An 18,286-nucleotide genomic window follows, 5' to 3' on the forward strand; every position below is an offset into this window, starting at 1 on the left:
AAACTAGGAAGCAAAATGGTTCTCAAAGGACCTGAATTCTAAACCAAGTATCTTTTCCTGATTTATTTTGTGATTCTAGGTAAGTACCTTAGCCAGTAAATGGTGATGTTAGTGCTTTGCAAAGCACTTGGCTCCAGGAATTCATGCTGAGAAGCGTTTCTGGCACTGATCATATTATGAAATTTACAGTTTTATTTTGAATAAGGGTACAAGAAAAAGAGAAAGGAATTAAAATAATCACACAACGGATCTTGTCCTATGTCCTTGTGATACAGATTTTGCATACCTGTCTATTCAGTCTTCACTCGCCTAACGTTAAGTCAACTGGTACAACAACAGCTGTAACACATAGGTGGCATGTCATAATGACATAGTGAACTCTGGCAGAGAACGAGGCTGCAGCCCAGATCCTGAGTCCCTCTTAACCCTACATGGGCTGCACATTGGGCAGTAGTAGTCTAAGCCTCTAACAGACATTCCTGCATCTTGGTCCAGGTAAAAGGCTCTCAATAAGGCTCTCTTCTACAACACACAATTTTCTGGTACAGACAGGTCTGGCCTGAAAGCCGCACTGATTCTGTTCTCCGGTCTATTGGTGGCCTGTTTTTGCATGGGCTGTTGCCCTCCTGTCCACTCAGACAGGTGGTGCTAAGAGCAATCCGCTCTCTTGTTGCATAAGCTCTGTGTAGTTTTGCCAGGCTAAAGACCAGTCCAGGCAGTGAAACCACAGTGAGGACTTGTGTTGCCTGTGACTCAACTACTTCTTTTAATAACATTTTGTAGGTATCAGCTTGAGACACTATTCTTGGTTACGCCTGACCAACTTATTACAAACTGACGGTATAAAACAGATCTCCACAGCTCATAACTCACCCTCCTCCCAAAAAGTCCACCTTCCCTGCCCTTATCAATTCCCAGCTGTATCCTCTGCTCTCTGCAGCTTGCCACACTTCAAAAATTCTTTCAGAGCCCAAGTAACAAAGGCAGCAGCAGCACAAGGTACACTGGGAACTTTCAGATGCAGTCCAGCAAGATGTGCAGGTAAGGGGGAATGAGATAAGAGACAGCAAAACATTGCAGACTACATAGACTGCTCTGAGCATCACCTTTTTTAGCACTGTAAGCTCCCTAGTCTTCCAAGGTCTCCTGCTTCCACTTCTTGGCTTTTTGTGTAAAACTGCATGGTACCAGGGTAATGTCACATTAACAAGTAGCATGCACTGTATCCTGCAGTAGAGCAAGGTGGGAAAGAACTCTGAATTTTCAAGTTTTTCTTAAGAGACTATTTCGAACTTTCCAGAAGTTCTGATCTAGACATGACTATCCTGCTGGCTTTATATTCCTGTCTTTTTAATACTGTCTGGCAGTCTCAAACCCATCGCTTTTCCTCCTATTGTACTTAAGGATGTCTTTGTCTTTACCAAAGATCCCATCAAAGACTTCAAAAGAGCCTCCTACAAGCCTCAGCCTTCCCATCATTTCATCAGTTGATACTGGAAATGGGCCATTCATTGCACAGTCTGCAAAAGATGTGTCTGAATTGATGACTCTTCAGTTCCTCTCATAATCCCAGAAGATTAACACTGCACCTGTAAAAGGTCAAGGAGACTGCCAAAGTCTAGTCCCCTCCACCCAGCCTAACTACTGCAGCTTCACATCTTTCTTATGAAAAGGGGCATAAGTCTAGAAGTGCATGAGAATTTGTATGGGCCTGCACAAAGACATAGAGTTCACATCTGTCTAAGAGCCAGCATACGTGAGTGTATAGTGTGAAGCATGGGGAAGGAAAAGATGAATTTACCGGATGAGGGAGATGTTTTTTCGAGGCACCTCTTTGAGGTCACTAATGGATGTGGTCTTTCCTGCAAAGCAGTAGTTGGGATTGTAGTCTGTCATGATAGTGGAGGTACGCAGCTTGCTCAGTTTATATTCTGGGCTCTGTAACTCCATCTGCATGGCTTGTAGCTCCTGGTGCTTCCGACGATATACTAAATATGGAGAACACAGTAAACCAGAGACACAGACTGACTTTGGAACAGGACAGCAGCCGTGCAGCATGTCTCACTGGAATTTGCTGTGTGGCCAAATTTCAGTGAATCAAACCAGACAGTGACACTGTCATATTTCTGTATGTCAGATAATTACAGACAGAAAATGGAATCTGAAGTTATGCAGGAACCTTTGATTTACACATCTTATGAAGAAACAGGCTTGCTCATGAACAGTTTGGAAGAAGTAAAATGAATTTCACTTGCAGAGATCTCTGATTTCACAGTTCTGAGATTTTTGTTTTGTTCTATTTAGTTTAACTGGACCTCCCAAGTATGAGTCCAGTTCCAAACTTGAGGGAGTTGGGGTATAAACAACTTTCCTAAATCACGCAGAAGTGACTAAAATCTGAAATACATTATTGCATCATATTGTTCAAAATGGATAGACTAAACTGTTGCCTCAGAATAACATATAAAACTAGCTCATTTTGCAAAACTTCCTCTGTTTCTAAAAAACAGAGTTGGACTAAATTTGAAATCATTTTATGGTAGTGTTATATTCCTTGAATCACTTCACTATTACTTCTGAAATGTCATTAGAAATTACACCTTGAAAGAAGACATCCTGTGGATGTTCCTTGAAATAGTAATTGATATTGCAGTATTTTTTTCAAAGCAAGATGCCAATCGTGAGCAGGTTAAATCACTATTACCCTTACTATTGATTTCTGTGGGAGCTGGATTGAGCCCAAAGACTGTGACGGTAATAGCTATTGCATCTTCTCCAGCGGATGTTGCTCAGGGGAAGAATTTAAGGGGTAAACATGCACTCACAAAGGCAGATGGATGTAATGACCTATCCACAAACCCTTCCTGTCCTCCATTTTCCTCTTCATTGCTTTTGCTTTGATTTTTTTAAATCGCTGCTCTTTCCTGAGATGGCAATGATAGGCTAGTTGGATGGAAAGAGGATTACTCTTCCACTCCCTGAGAAGTAATTAGTAATTTTAAAGGGGTACTGTCAGGCCAGAAATCATACATGTAGGACCATGTGTGTGCAACTGATAACTCCTGAAATTCTTAAAACTGAAACAGCTGCGCAAATCTAATTTAATAGTTGCTGTTCGCGGCTCTGGGTACATCCCTCCCCTCCCCCAGATTATATACAGTGTGGACAAAGAAAGGTGGCAGAGCTGTGGTTTGAATCCCTGGCTGCTTTTCACTGATTCAAATCTATTCTGCTTGCAATCAAATGCAGGTGAGCAATTGTTTAAAATAAGAAAATGAAAGGGTGAAAAATACCTTTTAGAATTTCAAATAAAGATGCCAAGAATTCCCACATCCTACTAAGTAGCAGTTTGTAAAAGGGGAACCTATGCAAGAATTTCAAACTTAAATGTCATACAGTAAGAGGCTAAATCTGTATATAGGCACACAAATAAAGAAGATTGCTTTATGCATTAAGCACCAACAGTTCTCACAAAACCAGTGGCAGCTGTGTTCTGACAGCTTTACACTACAACACAAGCAATAATGTCTCTTTCGAGATGCAGTCAGTAACTGAAACCTCCTCAAATTGGTCATTGTGGTTAGAAACAACTACTGAAATCTGAAGTTAAGGCGTGTGTGTGGGAAGGTGTCATTAAATACAGCAGTAGCTAAAAATCTGAATCCTCCTGCCTCCCAGGGCCCAATTATCCCTGGCTCAGATCCAGCCCTTATATGAAAATATCTTTTGCAGAGAAACACTCACCTATCATGATTCCTGAAAAAGCCAAAATTAGAGCAGCCACCAATGCTGAAGTCACTACAGACAAGATCAAGGAGAGAGGGAGATGAACCACTGGCTCAGCTGTAATAGAAGCAGGAGAAGAAGGAATTATGTGTCTGAAATGATCTTCCAGCAGCCACTTTTTTGCAGGCAGATTTTTCTGCTCCTCCTTCCATTTACTCATCTGCTGTTCCTATAGTGTAGGAGCAACCTCTGGCATGATCAGTTCTCAGGATCTATGACCTCTAATACCTCATTGTTTCACTTTCCTCAATTAATATCAACCCATTAAAACAGGTGGTTTGCTATCAGTGAATTAACACGTGCATTCTCTGGGTATGAAAACAAGACTATAAAACCCAGGGGCAGGAGGTTGGGGAGGTGGAAAGAACATTACACTGCCAGGGTTAAAGTGCTGCTATCAATGCCAAATCACAGCAAAAGCAGAAGCAGGACTGCAATATATCATCTCCTAAATGCATCTAATCCAGGCAGAAAAACCTGATAACAGTAAGTGTAGTACAAAGTATTCCATAGCTGCATCCTCACTTGGGACCACAAGGCATTCAATGACCACCTATTAAGGTTTACTTCACCCTGGCAAAATGACCGTGCTTTTTGCCCATTTTACAGATGGGAATGGTAAAAATACACAATAATTTTCCCATGCCAGTGACAAAGCTGAGAGCAAGATTGTGAAACCCTGGAGTCACTTGCTCTAACCGCTGGGCAAGAACATGAAGGAAACCTAGTAATGGAGCTCTAAGCACTTGGTTTTTCAAGTAAGGCAAGTACAGGCACTGTCTTTAGTTTTGGTCAGCGAGATCTCATGCAGAATTTCTTATAGATTCTGCACCTGCACCTTATATGTCCAAATCCACAGGAATTATATTCTCCTTCACCTTGTACATTTTTCTAGTTCTTAAGAGCATGACCTGGAATTTAAGTTTAGCTGGAAAATTCCTTCAGTGAGCAAATTTTCATGATTTCAGAGCAGAATGTGAGCATCAGCACAATCAGGTGCAAAATTTGACTCTCCTCAGTTCTGCCCAGTATGCCAAACATATACTGTAAATCAAACCAGCAATGCTTCTCTGTGCACCACTCCTCAGCACTCATGTGTCTATATCCTAGCAAACTAACTATGCAGCATATACCAGCAAGAAAGAAGGTAACATTCAACAGAAGCCAGTTTTAAGAAAGACTAGATAACACTTTCAGGATGTCTCACAGTCCAAACTACGGATTTTTGCCATGCATTTTCTGTTTCACACACTAGCAGCCTACCCCATACATCTACTTACCTATGCAAGACACACCATCCTCAGCCAACTCTGTGCCTGGCTCACAAAAGCAAATGACTTTTTGAGTCTCAAGATCAACACGGCACTCGTCCATCTCACAGTGACTACAGTTAAGATGCAGCTTAATGTCCACCTCTCCGTGCCCCTCTGTCACTAGGGAGTGAATGAAAGAAGCTGAGTTAATTACTGTAAAGATCATTCATATCATTCCCTTGGGCACTGACAGAAACAGGGTGGTCACTGTTGCCAGATGTGGCAGGTTAGACCCCATCTAAGAAACTGATTTCTCTCCACCTTCCATAGGTTCTGTCCTTTTCTCATGTAGAAGATAACATCCAGCTAAATTAGCCCCACTGCAGTTGAGGTGCACTTGGCTCTCTTTGAGCAGATAGCCCTACCGGGTTAGCCATGAGGTTGCTGCTGAGGCTAAGGGAAACTTGCCCTTTCAGCGGTCCGTGGGGCTCACCCTTTTCTTTCCTGGCCTTTACTCCCTCTGAGATCAAACACTGTAACGCTTTCAAAACTTTTTGGCTGAATCTATCAGGCCAGAGTGCAACTCTATTTGAAAATACTTCTAAAGCAAACATTTTTTTTGAGCAAATAAGATATTTTTGTATTTTCTGAACACATTGCAAACATATTCAAGACATTGACTTCTGGGCAAACACAGGCTGGAGTGGCAGTATTTATCACTCCCACACACTGCTAGGCAGCACTGCACTGTTTTCTCTAGAAACACCCTGGTCCAACCTGAATACTTTGTTGAGGGATGCTCTAAGGAACATGTTTGTTAGTGAATAGTCAGGTGCTTTGTCTGTTTCTTCCCTGAATTATCTGAACTATGAGGTTCTGTTACCACTTTCTTTGGCCAAAATTATTCTATAGGCTGGTAGACTATATTGTTGGGAAGTGTTTTCTAATAGCCTTGATCTTCTCTCCACCTGCTTTCTTCCTGCTACTTCTTTATTCTCCATTGGACTTTGTTACGCTATGTTTCTGCCTCCTCATGTTCATGATGTACCCAAAGGATTGTAAAGTGTCCTACAGATGCAAACTATTCTTAACATGAAATAAGCCCACTAGAAGAATTCTGACCAATATGAATACCTTTAAGTGCTGGAGTGTATAAAGTACCAATTGGATTAATAAAGGACACACCATCCTCCCCATCCATCTCTGGGTCATTGTCCACTGCAGCATTGCCACCTACATCAAACCAGAAGTCACCTTAACAGACTGAGGCTCATTGGCACTAAAATACAGATAAGCATTGCAACATGCATGACTTCAGCATATTTAGGGAGGCATCCAAATGAGAAAAGAGAATAAATAAAACTATTTGACATATAGGGAACACTTAGCGAGTTGTGGCATGAACCACTGGTCTTTTATCTCTAGAAGTTCAATTTAATAGCAGCAGCTTGTGACAATCAATTTCTTAGCTCTGTTTCAGGCAGACTGTTGCAAACTAAGGCACAAACTTCATCTTTAACTATTTGGGTGCTGTGAAACATATAAGCCCTTCTTAAAATTAATGTAGCCAAGAGACTGGAAAACACCAGTACTCAAGGGCTAAGTTCAGTACCCTTGCTGATCAAGGTATGTACTGTGTCAGTAGAGGGAATGAATAATCCGATATCCTTCCTCTCCTTTGCACCCTGAAAGCAGGGTGGTCCACCAGGAGTGGGGACTGAAGGAATTTATGAGTTGCTCATTTGTGCTTGGGCATATAGAACATATCGGGAGCAAAGTATGGGCAATACATAGAACATATTAGAAGCACAGTACGGGCCATATATTTTGTACTACAAGCATGCAAAGATTCCCCCACCCCACCCCAAAATGGCTTTTCCTCTTTAACCATCTTCAGCAAAATTAAAATTATGTCATGTGAGGCATTCTGTTGGAAAAAGAAGCATTACACAGTAACATTGGTACAAAACATGCACTTAATCATTTAAACTGATTACTTCTCAGGATTTCTAGTCTATCATACACTTGATTTAAGCTGTGGAGAACCAGGGGTTAAAAAGTCCACCACAGTGCAGATGGCTGAAGAAACTATGTGGCCCAGGAGATTATGGGTTAGTAGAGATCTTGAATCTGGCCCACACCAGTTATAATCAACATAATGCCATCTGACAGCTGTCCTGAGACCCGCAGCACATGCAATTAGCTCCTTGTTGACTGAAGTCAACACCACTGTCGTTATTAAGAGGGGTCCTGGCTGGCAGCCTGAGCCTCTGCCCCCAGAGACCACCTGCGCAGGACCAAGGCCCACCCACAGCAGGGCAGGGTAGAAGGTGGTGCATCTCTCCCCTGGCATAAAGCCTGGCTGCCAGTCTCCAGGACCAACGTCCTCAAAACACAGGTGCTGGCAATGGGAGCACATAGCCTGTGGCTCCTCCTTCTTCAGCACTATAACCCCAAAATGGAAGACTCAAGAATCACAGCAGGATCTTGATGGCACATTTTTCAGAGTGCAAAGCCAGGATTACAGCTGAAGGACTGACATCTGGCTATTTGCTTGAAGACTATATGCCATACGTTCATCTATTGCTAAAAAGGCAACACACAGACATACTAGTACATAACAGTTAGATATGCTAGCTACAGGAGAATTATCTATCAGCGTTTTGCTGATCATTAGCACTAAAGGGGGGGAAGGGACACCTTGAACACGAAGCCACTTTACCTATATATCCTCCGCCTCCTCCACCTGAGGAGCACCCCCCTCCACCCCCTCCGAAACCCCCTCTTGTCTCCCACCCCCACTTCTTCATGGCCTGGGGGCAGGATCTTCCTCCAGTAGCACCTTCCAGCAAGGATTTTCCTGACCACAGGAAGGAAGTGTTATCATTCCAGCCACCTCCACCACCTGCAGTTAAGAGAAGAGAAAAGGCACAGGTAAGGGTTATCTTTGTGTAAAAAAACACTGCGGGGATCTGCAGAACAAGCACTCCTTAAAAGGACCTTAGCTGAAAGTAAGAATCTCATGCCTTGGTTAGAAGAGGGGATGTGCTTGTTACACAGTGCTACAGTGACCTTTCTGTAAGGCTTTTGACCACATTAATCATCTGCACCTCTTTTCACCTACTGTACAAGGACAAGTATTTTCTATGAAAAATGTAAAAAGACATCCCTGCCTACTCCCCAACCACTTGTTTCTGGCTTGCAGAGCCTTCCCCTTCTCTTTGCAAAAAATACTTTTAAAAAAACCCTATGCCAGTTCTGAAGTGGAACAAAAGGAATTTAGTGAAAGGGATGTGAAAACATGTCCCAGCCCCGCTCTAAATACAACATACTCACCAGTGACTCACTATCAGCTCTGCTGGTTGTTCAGCCCAAGGTCTCTTCACAGAGACTTCTAGCCAGGGTGCAATTATGCTCTTTCTGCATAAGCCAGGGAAACTGTGAGTATGTCTACACAGCACAAAACAGGGCAGGCAGGGAGCAGGATGGCCACATCGGCACTGCAAACTCTTACATCAAAAATCAAACAACTTTGCTTATGAGAGGGACTACATTATTTTGGGAGAATGTTGCCATTGCTACGGCTGTACCATCTCTGATACCCTTATTTAGGCCAAGTATCCTGCACTGTGGTACATCCTATATGCATCTGTTATACTTCCAGGTTCCCTCTGAACTGCATTTCACGAGTTTTGCCTCACCTCCTTGTGAGGAGGAATCTGGGAGTACCACATATTCACAAACGTTTCCTTAAAAAGAATAAACTTTCCTTACCTGCAGCTCCTGAATTTCCATTCAACCCTGGAACAGAGGAATCATTCTCCAGCCTTTCTGGATGAAATGTGTCTGTTTTGGCCCTGTAGGCCCTGCCACCACCTCCTGCTGCAATTATCAAGGGGACCGGTTCTCCATTCTCCATCTTAACAAATTTAGAAATAAAGGCAGTGTTCAGGCAGTCAGGCACACAAATGGAAGTTCAACCACATGCTAGTTACTGCATGTTGCACTAAGCAGGCATCTAGGACTGCTCAGCGCTACAAATTACCATTGCATTATTTATGCACCCACATCCAAAAATTAATGATAAGTTCTGCAATAGAGAACAGTGGCATCAGCAGCTCTATGAATTGCACCTACAGCACTGATGGCTCTTAGAAGGCTTGTAATGTTACTGTGTGATGACTTTCATCAAATGAAACAGCTAAGGAGCACTGCTCTGTATAGCGCAATATGGTGTCTCCACTGGTAAAGGACTGTTACATTGGAAACTGTCTGAGCATGCAGAGTTATGTAGAATTATGTAGAAGCTGGGTGATCTAAAAATATTGTTAATGCCTGAAACCAGTGTTTAGAATGAGTACTGTCTCAGCTAGTACATGACAGAAAAGATCAGTGGTCCCTAGCTATAGGGTTGCCAACAGAAAACACACAGGCTATCCTCAACTTTTGTTGTCATTGCACCACATAGGCCAAATGCATAGCTCAAGTCTAATGTTCTACAATGATAGATTTGAATAAAGTCCTGTGGAATTTGCCCTTTGCTGTAGAATTACACTTCAGCATCTCAGCTTGCATTGAAAAAAATCCAATTCAAACTATTATGTCTGCAAAGGAAACTCCAAGCCACTGAAGCAAGTGTGGCCAAACTGTGTAGCAGTTCTAACAAGTGTGAAGGGTCAACTCAGCTCACTACAGCTATCAACTGAAATTAAAGATAACCACAGCTCACTTTGTGGACCCTTCCGAGAGGTATACAAAGGGTTCTCAGGTATTTCAGGCTGTGATACTAGAGGCAAGTGGTGGGATGTGTTCGTGCTGAAGGTGCACGGGGACTATGTTTCCATACCTTAAATATGTAAGTTGCACCTCCCCCGCCTCCACCTCCTCCTGCCCATTCATTGACACTTCTGTTCACACGTATCTCTTCTTCAATCACATTGCTCTCTCCAATGCAGACTTTCTGTATAACATCATTAGTCTGCAAACAGAAGACCAGGTCTGAATTCTGGTAAGAAATCTCATGTCCTTGTACACACACAGGCCTTGTGGACCCTTCACCCTCCCAAACCAATAAATTGTCCTCCAGTGAAACTACATAGGCAGAAGCAAGTGAATGCTCTTCTAGAAGAATCTCGCTTTTTGCTTCAACGTTTGTCAGAAGAACTTGTTGCCATTTTAATTGAATTACTTTGAAGCAAGCTCAGTGCTGATATCTATTACCATGTAAATAGTAAACAGCTCCATAAACTTTTAACATACAAGATGTAGCAGAATTTACTGCAAATACTTCCCAGCATTAACTATCTGTATTTCACAAGTGGGGAAGGGAGTAACGCAGTGATGATGTGACTTACCCCATGACATGCAACAGCCAAATGGCAGAGACATAGAGAGAACCCAAGTTTCTTTACCCCTCTTCCAGGGCCCTGTTGGCTGGGGCCAGGCAGCCAACATGCATCTATCCAGAACTGAGGTGTATTGGTGGCTAACGTAGATGTACTAGAGCTAGCTTTAACCTAGGTAGTCATAGCATGGACAGTAGCAATGGGCTTAGCATAGACTAGCCACCTAATATTTATCTAGACTTCCAAGCAAGTTTTGATGTTGATCTGACACTTATGCTGTAGCAGCAATTTTACTATAATTACCAGTGCTAGCTAGTTCAAAACCAGTGCTAGCTAGTTCAAAACTAAAAAGCCTCCGTATTTCCTACTTAGCACTTTTTCCCCTCCACCAATTAGCACCAAATGTAGTGAACCTTCTGTATTAGGCAAATCACTGAATTCACTAACTGATTTCAAACACAACATTAAACCATCATTTATAAGTACTTCTGGACTGTGACCTAAGAGAGGTAACTGTCGCTTCGATTTTAAATTGGAGCACTGAAGTGCATGACAAGCAGGACTCTGCTGTGAGTATTTGTAAGTTGCAAGCTTTGCTTCTAGCTTATTTTACTTTATAGTTTCATCTCCGTAACACTATCTTGTTATGCACACTGAACTCACTAAGTCAACACTTTAAGGGAAAAATGCACAAACAGTTGTTAGAGTAGGATTGACCTTCTGCTTCCTTCTACTTTCATATATGTCTTTTTCTTTTGGAAGAGGAACCTGATAAAGGCATCCTCAAGTTACAAATTATTCTGTTGACACAAAATGTGTCCTAGGTTGTGCCAGAGAATGAATGGCATCCATTTTGTGTGTGCAGACTTGCCTATGGAACCAAACAATCCTCCTTTCCCTAGTCTTCCCTTTCCTTAATTGATTTGGAGTTGGGTGGGGATGATTAATAAAATGACAAAGTCAATGACCCAAAGGAACCACTAGATTACAACTGAATTAAAAAAAAAATAATCCTTCATGGCAAAGACATAACTGATTACAATCCAATCTAGTAAAAGTCCCTTCTACAAGTCAATGCAATCTCTTTGCCTCAATGAAAGAATTACATTAGCACTCAATAAATTCTCACTAAGATTACAGTGGCCTGCAATTTAATGAGTCCATATATTACACTCAGCTGGAATGTCCTAGTTATAGATGTTAGATGGAAGTTTGAGTTAGGGCATTTCTCATTTCAAAGAGGCTTCATATTAATGGTTTCTTTGTAGATATGTATAGTTCCAGTTTTAACATTATTTACTTCAGCACCCAGCCTTGAGAACCCCTCTTTCTTGTCTACATCCTTCAACCTTTCTCTGCTGTAACAGACTGCTAAGCTTTCATCTCTTGGATGCCAGCCATTAACAGTTGAGAAATGCACAGCATTTAAATGTCCAGCTCAAATCTGTAGGTGAAATTTCATCAGATAATGCTTAGTTTCCTACATAAGAATCTCCCATTCCCTCACCCTCCAACAAATACTAAACAAATTAACAGATTATTGTGCCTGCAAATGGTGGAAGTTGCACCTTTCTGTCAAGGCATTTGCAGCAACGATTGGTTAGTAACACAAACCTAAGAACTGACCAAGCAGTGATTAATTTGTCTCTCCCATTCCCATACGGAGAATAACCAAACAGGCCCTGTGAGGTGGGTGTCTCCAGCGTTGCAGAGTACTATGATAATGGCAGGGCTGGGCTCAACAGCGGAGCAAAGACAAAGCCCTGTGAAGTCAACTCTGAACACTGAACTCCAGAGGAAAGGAAGGCAGGGTTTTCTTTTCCCTCTGAAAACCTACACGGATGCTCTGAGATACGCAGATCAATCAGGAACCTGTAGTGTATTATCAATGGGGCCTGAACGTTGAAGAGGAAGTGAGCACAGTGACATGGTACTTCACCTTTTCACACTCGCACCCTCCCAGTAAAACTGTAGCTACTACCCCTTGAACCATACAACCCCAAATCCCTCAATGACAATGTTTTTCTCTGTAAACAGACAAAACTCCATAGATTTATAGAAGGGATTAAGGCAAAACAGAAAGGGCAATCACTTACACTAGGACAAGCATCTTCTCCTTGCTGTCCCACCAAGATATACAAAGTATCATCCTTCTGGAGGTCAAAAATTCCCAGCACAGACACGCCGTGGGACCGCACCATGGTGTTCTTCCCTCCTTTCCCACCAGCAGCTCCATACCCTGAGATGCTGTAGGAAACAGAAAACAAGAGCCTGGCACCCAAGTTGTCCCAGACAGGTAGAAGGTAATACAAACCACTTCTGGGCACTGTTTTGCACACCTGAACTGTACACAATGTCACAGGGCTGTGCCCTGAAGACCTGATACTCTAAATATATCTAAACCCAAAGCTTGAAGACTGAGGTTCTCTGTTCTACATGGACCTGTGAACCTGGGTAGCTACAAAACAGCTTCTTCCACATTGATTCTTGGGCAAACACTTGCTGAGGACAGAGTGAGGAAGTCGCTGTAGTTTCAAACTTTAATATATGAAACACATCTTGTTTCCCAGAAGGCATACCCTTGAGAGGTCTGCAGCAATAAAGCGAAAGAACAGAAGCAGGAGAACCGGTAAGTACAGCACATATGGCTAAAGAGAACATTAAGCAGGAGATTGACAGGGGGAGATCTGAGAAAGCAGACAGCGTAACTGGTCCTGGTAGCGTGGACCAGATGGGAAACAGCTCTCCTATTCCCAGGACCAGAGGAATACAGAAGAGTAGATGGACATGACACTGCCTGCAATAAACAAGAAAGGCAAAAGTCCCCTGCCTAAACTCACAGTCACCATGAACGTCTCACTGTCTCCAGCCAGGAGTGACTAGGTTGCATACACAGGCTGCTGCAGTCTCAATTAAGGCTCTGGGACTTTTATTTCAAGCAGTCAAGATTCAGAGGTCTCTACTGTTGTTGATGTACCCAAAGATTTGGCTGTACTACTGTATTGCTCAGCTCCTCCCTCTCCCTTTCTAAGTACACAAACAATTTACATACTTGGAGCAGCTTTTATCAAAGAATTTCAAAGCACTTTATAAAAATCATGATAAAACACACATCTCTGCTGCAACAAAACCCAGAGTTACTCAACTTTCTGAGCAAGTGAGTGGTGGTACAGCAAGCTCAATTTTGAGCTGAAATAAGCTTGTGATTCTCCACTGACATTAGTAGCTTTGCAGCTATTTCCATGAGAGCAAAATTCAACCTGGAGCACGTAAACAGTGACTGCAGGGCTGAGAACACAAAACTTCCTCTCAGCTTCTGACCAGTTACAGTATAGGTGCTGTGCTTTAACTCTTCCTTTCCTCTAGCACCTGGTTGGTTTTTGCCCAGCAGAGTCCTGCATGCAAACAGGCTACAAGCAGAACAAACCAGCAGTGCCCATTGCGCATAAGCACCCTGAACAGGTTGGGCAGCCAGCTCACTTTCATCTAGCAACTTGCCTTAACGATTTGCGTGAGGAACTCACCTTGCGATACCGCTCTGAGGCAGCCAGCATGGAGCAGTTCTGATGTCAAAGCAACTATGGAGCATCAAGTGCCTCGTAAAGCACATTAGCTCCTTGCAATGTGACATGATTATGTTCGTGCCACTGCTGATAACCAAAGCAATCATTCCTCAGTAAGGCTGCACTGGAGCCAGCAGAAAAAGTGATGGACACAGCACTGGGCTACTCTGAACAGATGCTGCATGAATCTGAAGACTGAGTTGATTTGCTGTAGAATTTTGTAATGGCTAATGAGATGCACTATCAGGCACAGCAAGCTGGCAGGGCTAATCGGCTGCAATTAGGGGCCATATTTTTCTGTGTATGAACAGATTTTGCATACAAGCAATGATGTCAGGAAGTTCAGGAGATCCCATTTTGGCCTCATTCAAAGGCTGCAGACAAATAAAACCCAGTAGATTCAGGTGACAGTCATTTCCTATTCAAAATGGGTGTCACTATTTAAACAGATGCGTTATCTTGACTTCAAGCTTTAGTAGGATTCCTTTCCTTAGGCACAACTTTCTTTTACAGGAGGAATCCATTTAACCATATTGGCCCTGAAGAAAGACTCAGACCACCCTGAGTAAATATAACCAGAACACAGAATACTTTCTACTGTCTTCCTCCTTTTCTTTTACTATGATACTTGTAGGAACTGAAAAAGAAATCTGTGTCTTCAGGAAGGATCAGGATAAGCAGAGTGCACTGGCTGGGCAAACCAGGGCTGGAGGAAAAATTCCACCTCTGGGTAGCCAGGTCATGGGAAACACTGGAGCTAGTTTTGAGAATATGAGAAAATGCAGTGCCTAGGCTGGCCAGCTTAGGACACCTTTTTGCATTCCACTGTGCTGTGTTCTTGTGCCACCTTACAAGAAGGGATCAGAGAAAAGAGAGGACAGTGGAGGTGACAACAAATGGGGCACTCAGCAAAATGGACCAAAGACTCTTGCTTTAAAAATGGAAAGAATTTGGATAATGGATGGTAACATGTAATTTATTACAGTTCACTTCTCTCATACTTGATCATAGGCCTAGATATGGGATGACAAGACCTTCTGAATGCTTAGAAGGAAATCTGAAAAGAAAAATATTCTTTTATATTGCCTAACTTTATTGTTACACAATGTGCAGTCCCCTGGGAGCAAACCAGATGATTTTGTCCATATCAGCCTGTAGGATTCCAGTCTTCAAATGAAGCCACCTACAGTGTGTGGCAGCCTACTCAGACCTTCATAGATGCTGGGGTTTTCTGGCTGTGGTTAACTTGTGCTGGTAGTTTTGTGCAAAGCTGAGCTTTCTGTCTTTGCATTTTAATAATGCATATTCTGCCTCATGTTGACACAATCTGTATCCTTCTTATGCAATTATCAGGAATGTAACTCACTGCTCTACATTAGACAGTGTAAACACAGTGATATGGCATAACAACAGCTTTCTTAAGAGCCCAACAGACAGCTGGATAATTTTATCTCTGGGTCAGGTATACTGGAGATGGCTATCAGGCTAACTTACAGGACCCACAGTGTAGCAGGCCTGCAGGGGGGAGCTAAATACAGGCAGTGGGTCCAGACTCTGGGAAGCCCTAGAATTGATACTGCAACTTGACATTTTCCTAGGGCTATGCTATACTGGGGGACTCTGCTGCCCCTTCAGCAGCCCAGAATCAGGAAGATGTCAAGTTAATTTAAGCCACAATTGCCTCCTCCTTTCCCCAGGCTCTGAATTCTCTACTATAGCCTTAAGAGGTGCAGAAGAGAATGTCATCCATTTATATATAGGTTACCAATGACATTAGCCATCTATTATCTATACAGAACCTAAAAGTCTGTTAGGTCATTTATAGGACTTGAATAGACAGGTCCTCCCTGCAGGACATGTGGTTTGTATTGTGTAGCAAAAATCTGCCTACAGTTGCACTGAAATTCTGGCTCTTCTTGGGCTGGGGGGTGATACTAAAGAAATGAAAATGTTGTAAGTTTATTGCCTCTTCTCTTTTGGGCTATACTTTATAACCATATTTACTGAATGCCGGTCCTGAAAAATTCTATTCACCTCAGGCAACTCATTTTTGATAGCTGAGTAAAATATCATTAATGTTCTTTTCATTACCATCAATCCTTGTGGTAATAGGCACTCAGGCAGAACTTGCGCCTAGCCTAGCCAGTTTCTCTAAACTGCTTTGCAGTAGACTTCTGTTAGAGACTGACATCTATCCTCAATATAAATATTCTTTTTCAATAAAAAGAAAAAAAGAAGATGCCACTAAGTTTTAACTGAAATTTGTTCTAAGCCTTCAGTGGAGTGTTCTGCTTTGAAATCCATGATACCATCATTGGTTTCAATACGGAATGTTGCATAAAAAACCACCACTAGACAGTCATTGATTCAAACAGACAGTTCTGCTTACAAAGTGATGCATGTAATGGCTTGATGTCACCATTCAGATACAGTGAACTAAACTTTGATTGTACTTTTTTCCCCAGCAAGAGCAAAAAGAAAAAATGATTGGTAAAAATCTGATTAAGTGGCATTGAACTGTATCTGATCATCTCCCTTTGAAAATAACTCCACAGAGGGATTTAAGCATTAGCACCCTCAGTATCACAGAGCCTAACATTTAGGTGGCCGGGTTCCAAAATCAATTCTACAGCAGTGAGCCAGGCTTACAGGCTCAGCTTCCCTTGCCTAGATTCTAAACAGTCAAGATGCTGAGCACAGCTTGATGCAAGCTGTCTGATAAGAAATGCTCACATATGATTGTGCCTCCTATACCAGGTGGAGAGTGAGCAAACTCATTCTGATCTCAGAATTCAATGGATGGCATATGGGATACGTATGCCCCTTGGCCTGGGGAGGTCAAAACACTCGATTTTCGGTTACTTATAGAGCTCTCCCAACCCATTACCATTTAGGCTAAAGATACGTCTGCCTCAGGTGGTTGTTTCTCTCTCTTCTCTCTTTCACCAAAAAGTTGCATCTTCCAGACAAGAAATCTGAGACTGGAAGGACTGGAAATCACAGAATCAGGGAGAAGTTAAACCCACGTAGATCTGGCCAAACTTCTGAATATGGTACTTCATATATGCCCAGCATGTACCTGCAGCTTGGAGAAGTTTCGAACGCAAAGATACATCATGATAATTGGAGATGGTTCTCTTACCTGTATGTGTTGGTTGCTGGTACTCTCCAGATCTGAATGCCTTGGAGAATCCCTTCAGCTCCTACAATCACACTGAGGTTGGAGTTTCTGTAGGCATCGTTGCATTGGCTCTGTGTGGGGCCATAGGGTCCACTGGCACCACATGTTGTGAATAACCAGTGATCTGAAATGAGGACATACACAATGCATGATCCCAACATCCCAAGATCAAGTAGCTGCTCTGCTCTTTATTCACTCTCTCGATGGACCAAGAGAAGAACCTGGTCCCTGAAGTTTTAGCCAGAACAGATACTCACAGAATTCTTTTAGAAGACTCATAGTGCTGTATATCTCAGTATTTGACAGCTTTTCATCTACATCTCCTGAAAGCTATCACAGCTATGAACATAGCTTTACTTTTCCTAAGGCTCAAAAAGGCAAAGATCACAGAGTAGAGTAAAATGCAACACAGACCACCCAGTTTTGGGCTCTGCTCTCTGGGCTTTTAAAGTGCTCATAACCTCAAGAGTAGTGCATTTTAGCCCTTTCAGTTTCTACAGACATTTGATTATTTAATTTATTTTATATGGGAAAGCAGATGTTAATTAGGTAAAAACCTGTAAATACAACATCATCTCAGTGCTTAAAACATAACAATAAACTAATTGTATTTTGAATAATTATTTGCTCACAAGAGATTCAAGTTAAGCTTCAGAAGGCAAAACACCTAACTGAGGCCTGTAAAACAAACATTCAGCTCTGCATGTTCTAGGCCAGATCTGTGGGTGTAAATCAATGCATTCCCATTGCAGCCATTTTCATCAACTGGAACTACTAGCCCCGTACAAATAGATTTCTAGAACAAGGCTTTGCTGATTTGTGCCTCAAAAATCTGATTTTTTAATTTGAATACATGATGTTGAAAATGCCATCCTTTTCCTTAAAGATTCATTATTAGGGCTAGCACAGTTGTAAGACCACAATGGTCTTGTAAAATCCACACTAACATATTTGCTAGTATATCAGGAAATATTTCATATGTAATCAAAACTAAGGTCTAGATGGAAAATAAGTAGACTAAGCAGTTTTCATGTATATTACATGATTTATCATTCATACTTATTAACAAGCTAATATACACAATCCAATAAACTCCATTATTTAATTCTACTGCCATTAAAGACAAAATACTTGAAATACACCTAAAGAACATTATTT

General features: G+C 42.1%; 1 protein-coding gene across 2 annotated transcripts in view; it reads right to left on the minus strand.

The window, feature by feature from the left end:
- The window catches only part of ALK (ALK receptor tyrosine kinase), a 323,900-nt gene that overhangs the window by 20,972 nt on the left and 284,642 nt on the right, over positions 1 to 18,286 (minus strand). Inside the window, exons 12-20 of one of the 2 annotated variants that reach the window (XM_052805834.1) lie at positions 17,090 to 17,252; positions 12,481 to 12,631; positions 9,886 to 10,017; positions 8,814 to 8,958; positions 7,762 to 7,944; positions 6,174 to 6,272; positions 5,067 to 5,219; positions 3,745 to 3,843; positions 1,802 to 1,988 (exon numbers count right to left, since the gene is read on the minus strand). In XM_052805834.1, the coding sequence (XP_052661794.1) occupies positions 1,802 to 1,988; positions 3,745 to 3,843; positions 5,067 to 5,219; positions 6,174 to 6,272; positions 7,762 to 7,944; positions 8,814 to 8,958; positions 9,886 to 10,017; positions 12,481 to 12,631; positions 17,090 to 17,252 (1,312 nt within the window). Of the gene's footprint in view, positions 1 to 1,801; positions 1,989 to 3,744; positions 3,844 to 5,066; positions 5,220 to 6,173; positions 6,273 to 7,761; positions 7,945 to 8,813; positions 8,959 to 9,885; positions 10,018 to 12,480; positions 12,632 to 17,089; positions 17,253 to 18,286 lie in introns of those variants that run through there. The other variant, XM_052805835.1, reaches the window with a different exon arrangement.

Source organism: Harpia harpyja, chromosome 13 (assembly GCF_026419915.1).
Source record: "Harpia harpyja isolate bHarHar1 chromosome 13, bHarHar1 primary haplotype, whole genome shotgun sequence".
Taxonomy (NCBI): Eukaryota; Metazoa; Chordata; class Aves; order Accipitriformes; family Accipitridae; genus Harpia; species Harpia harpyja.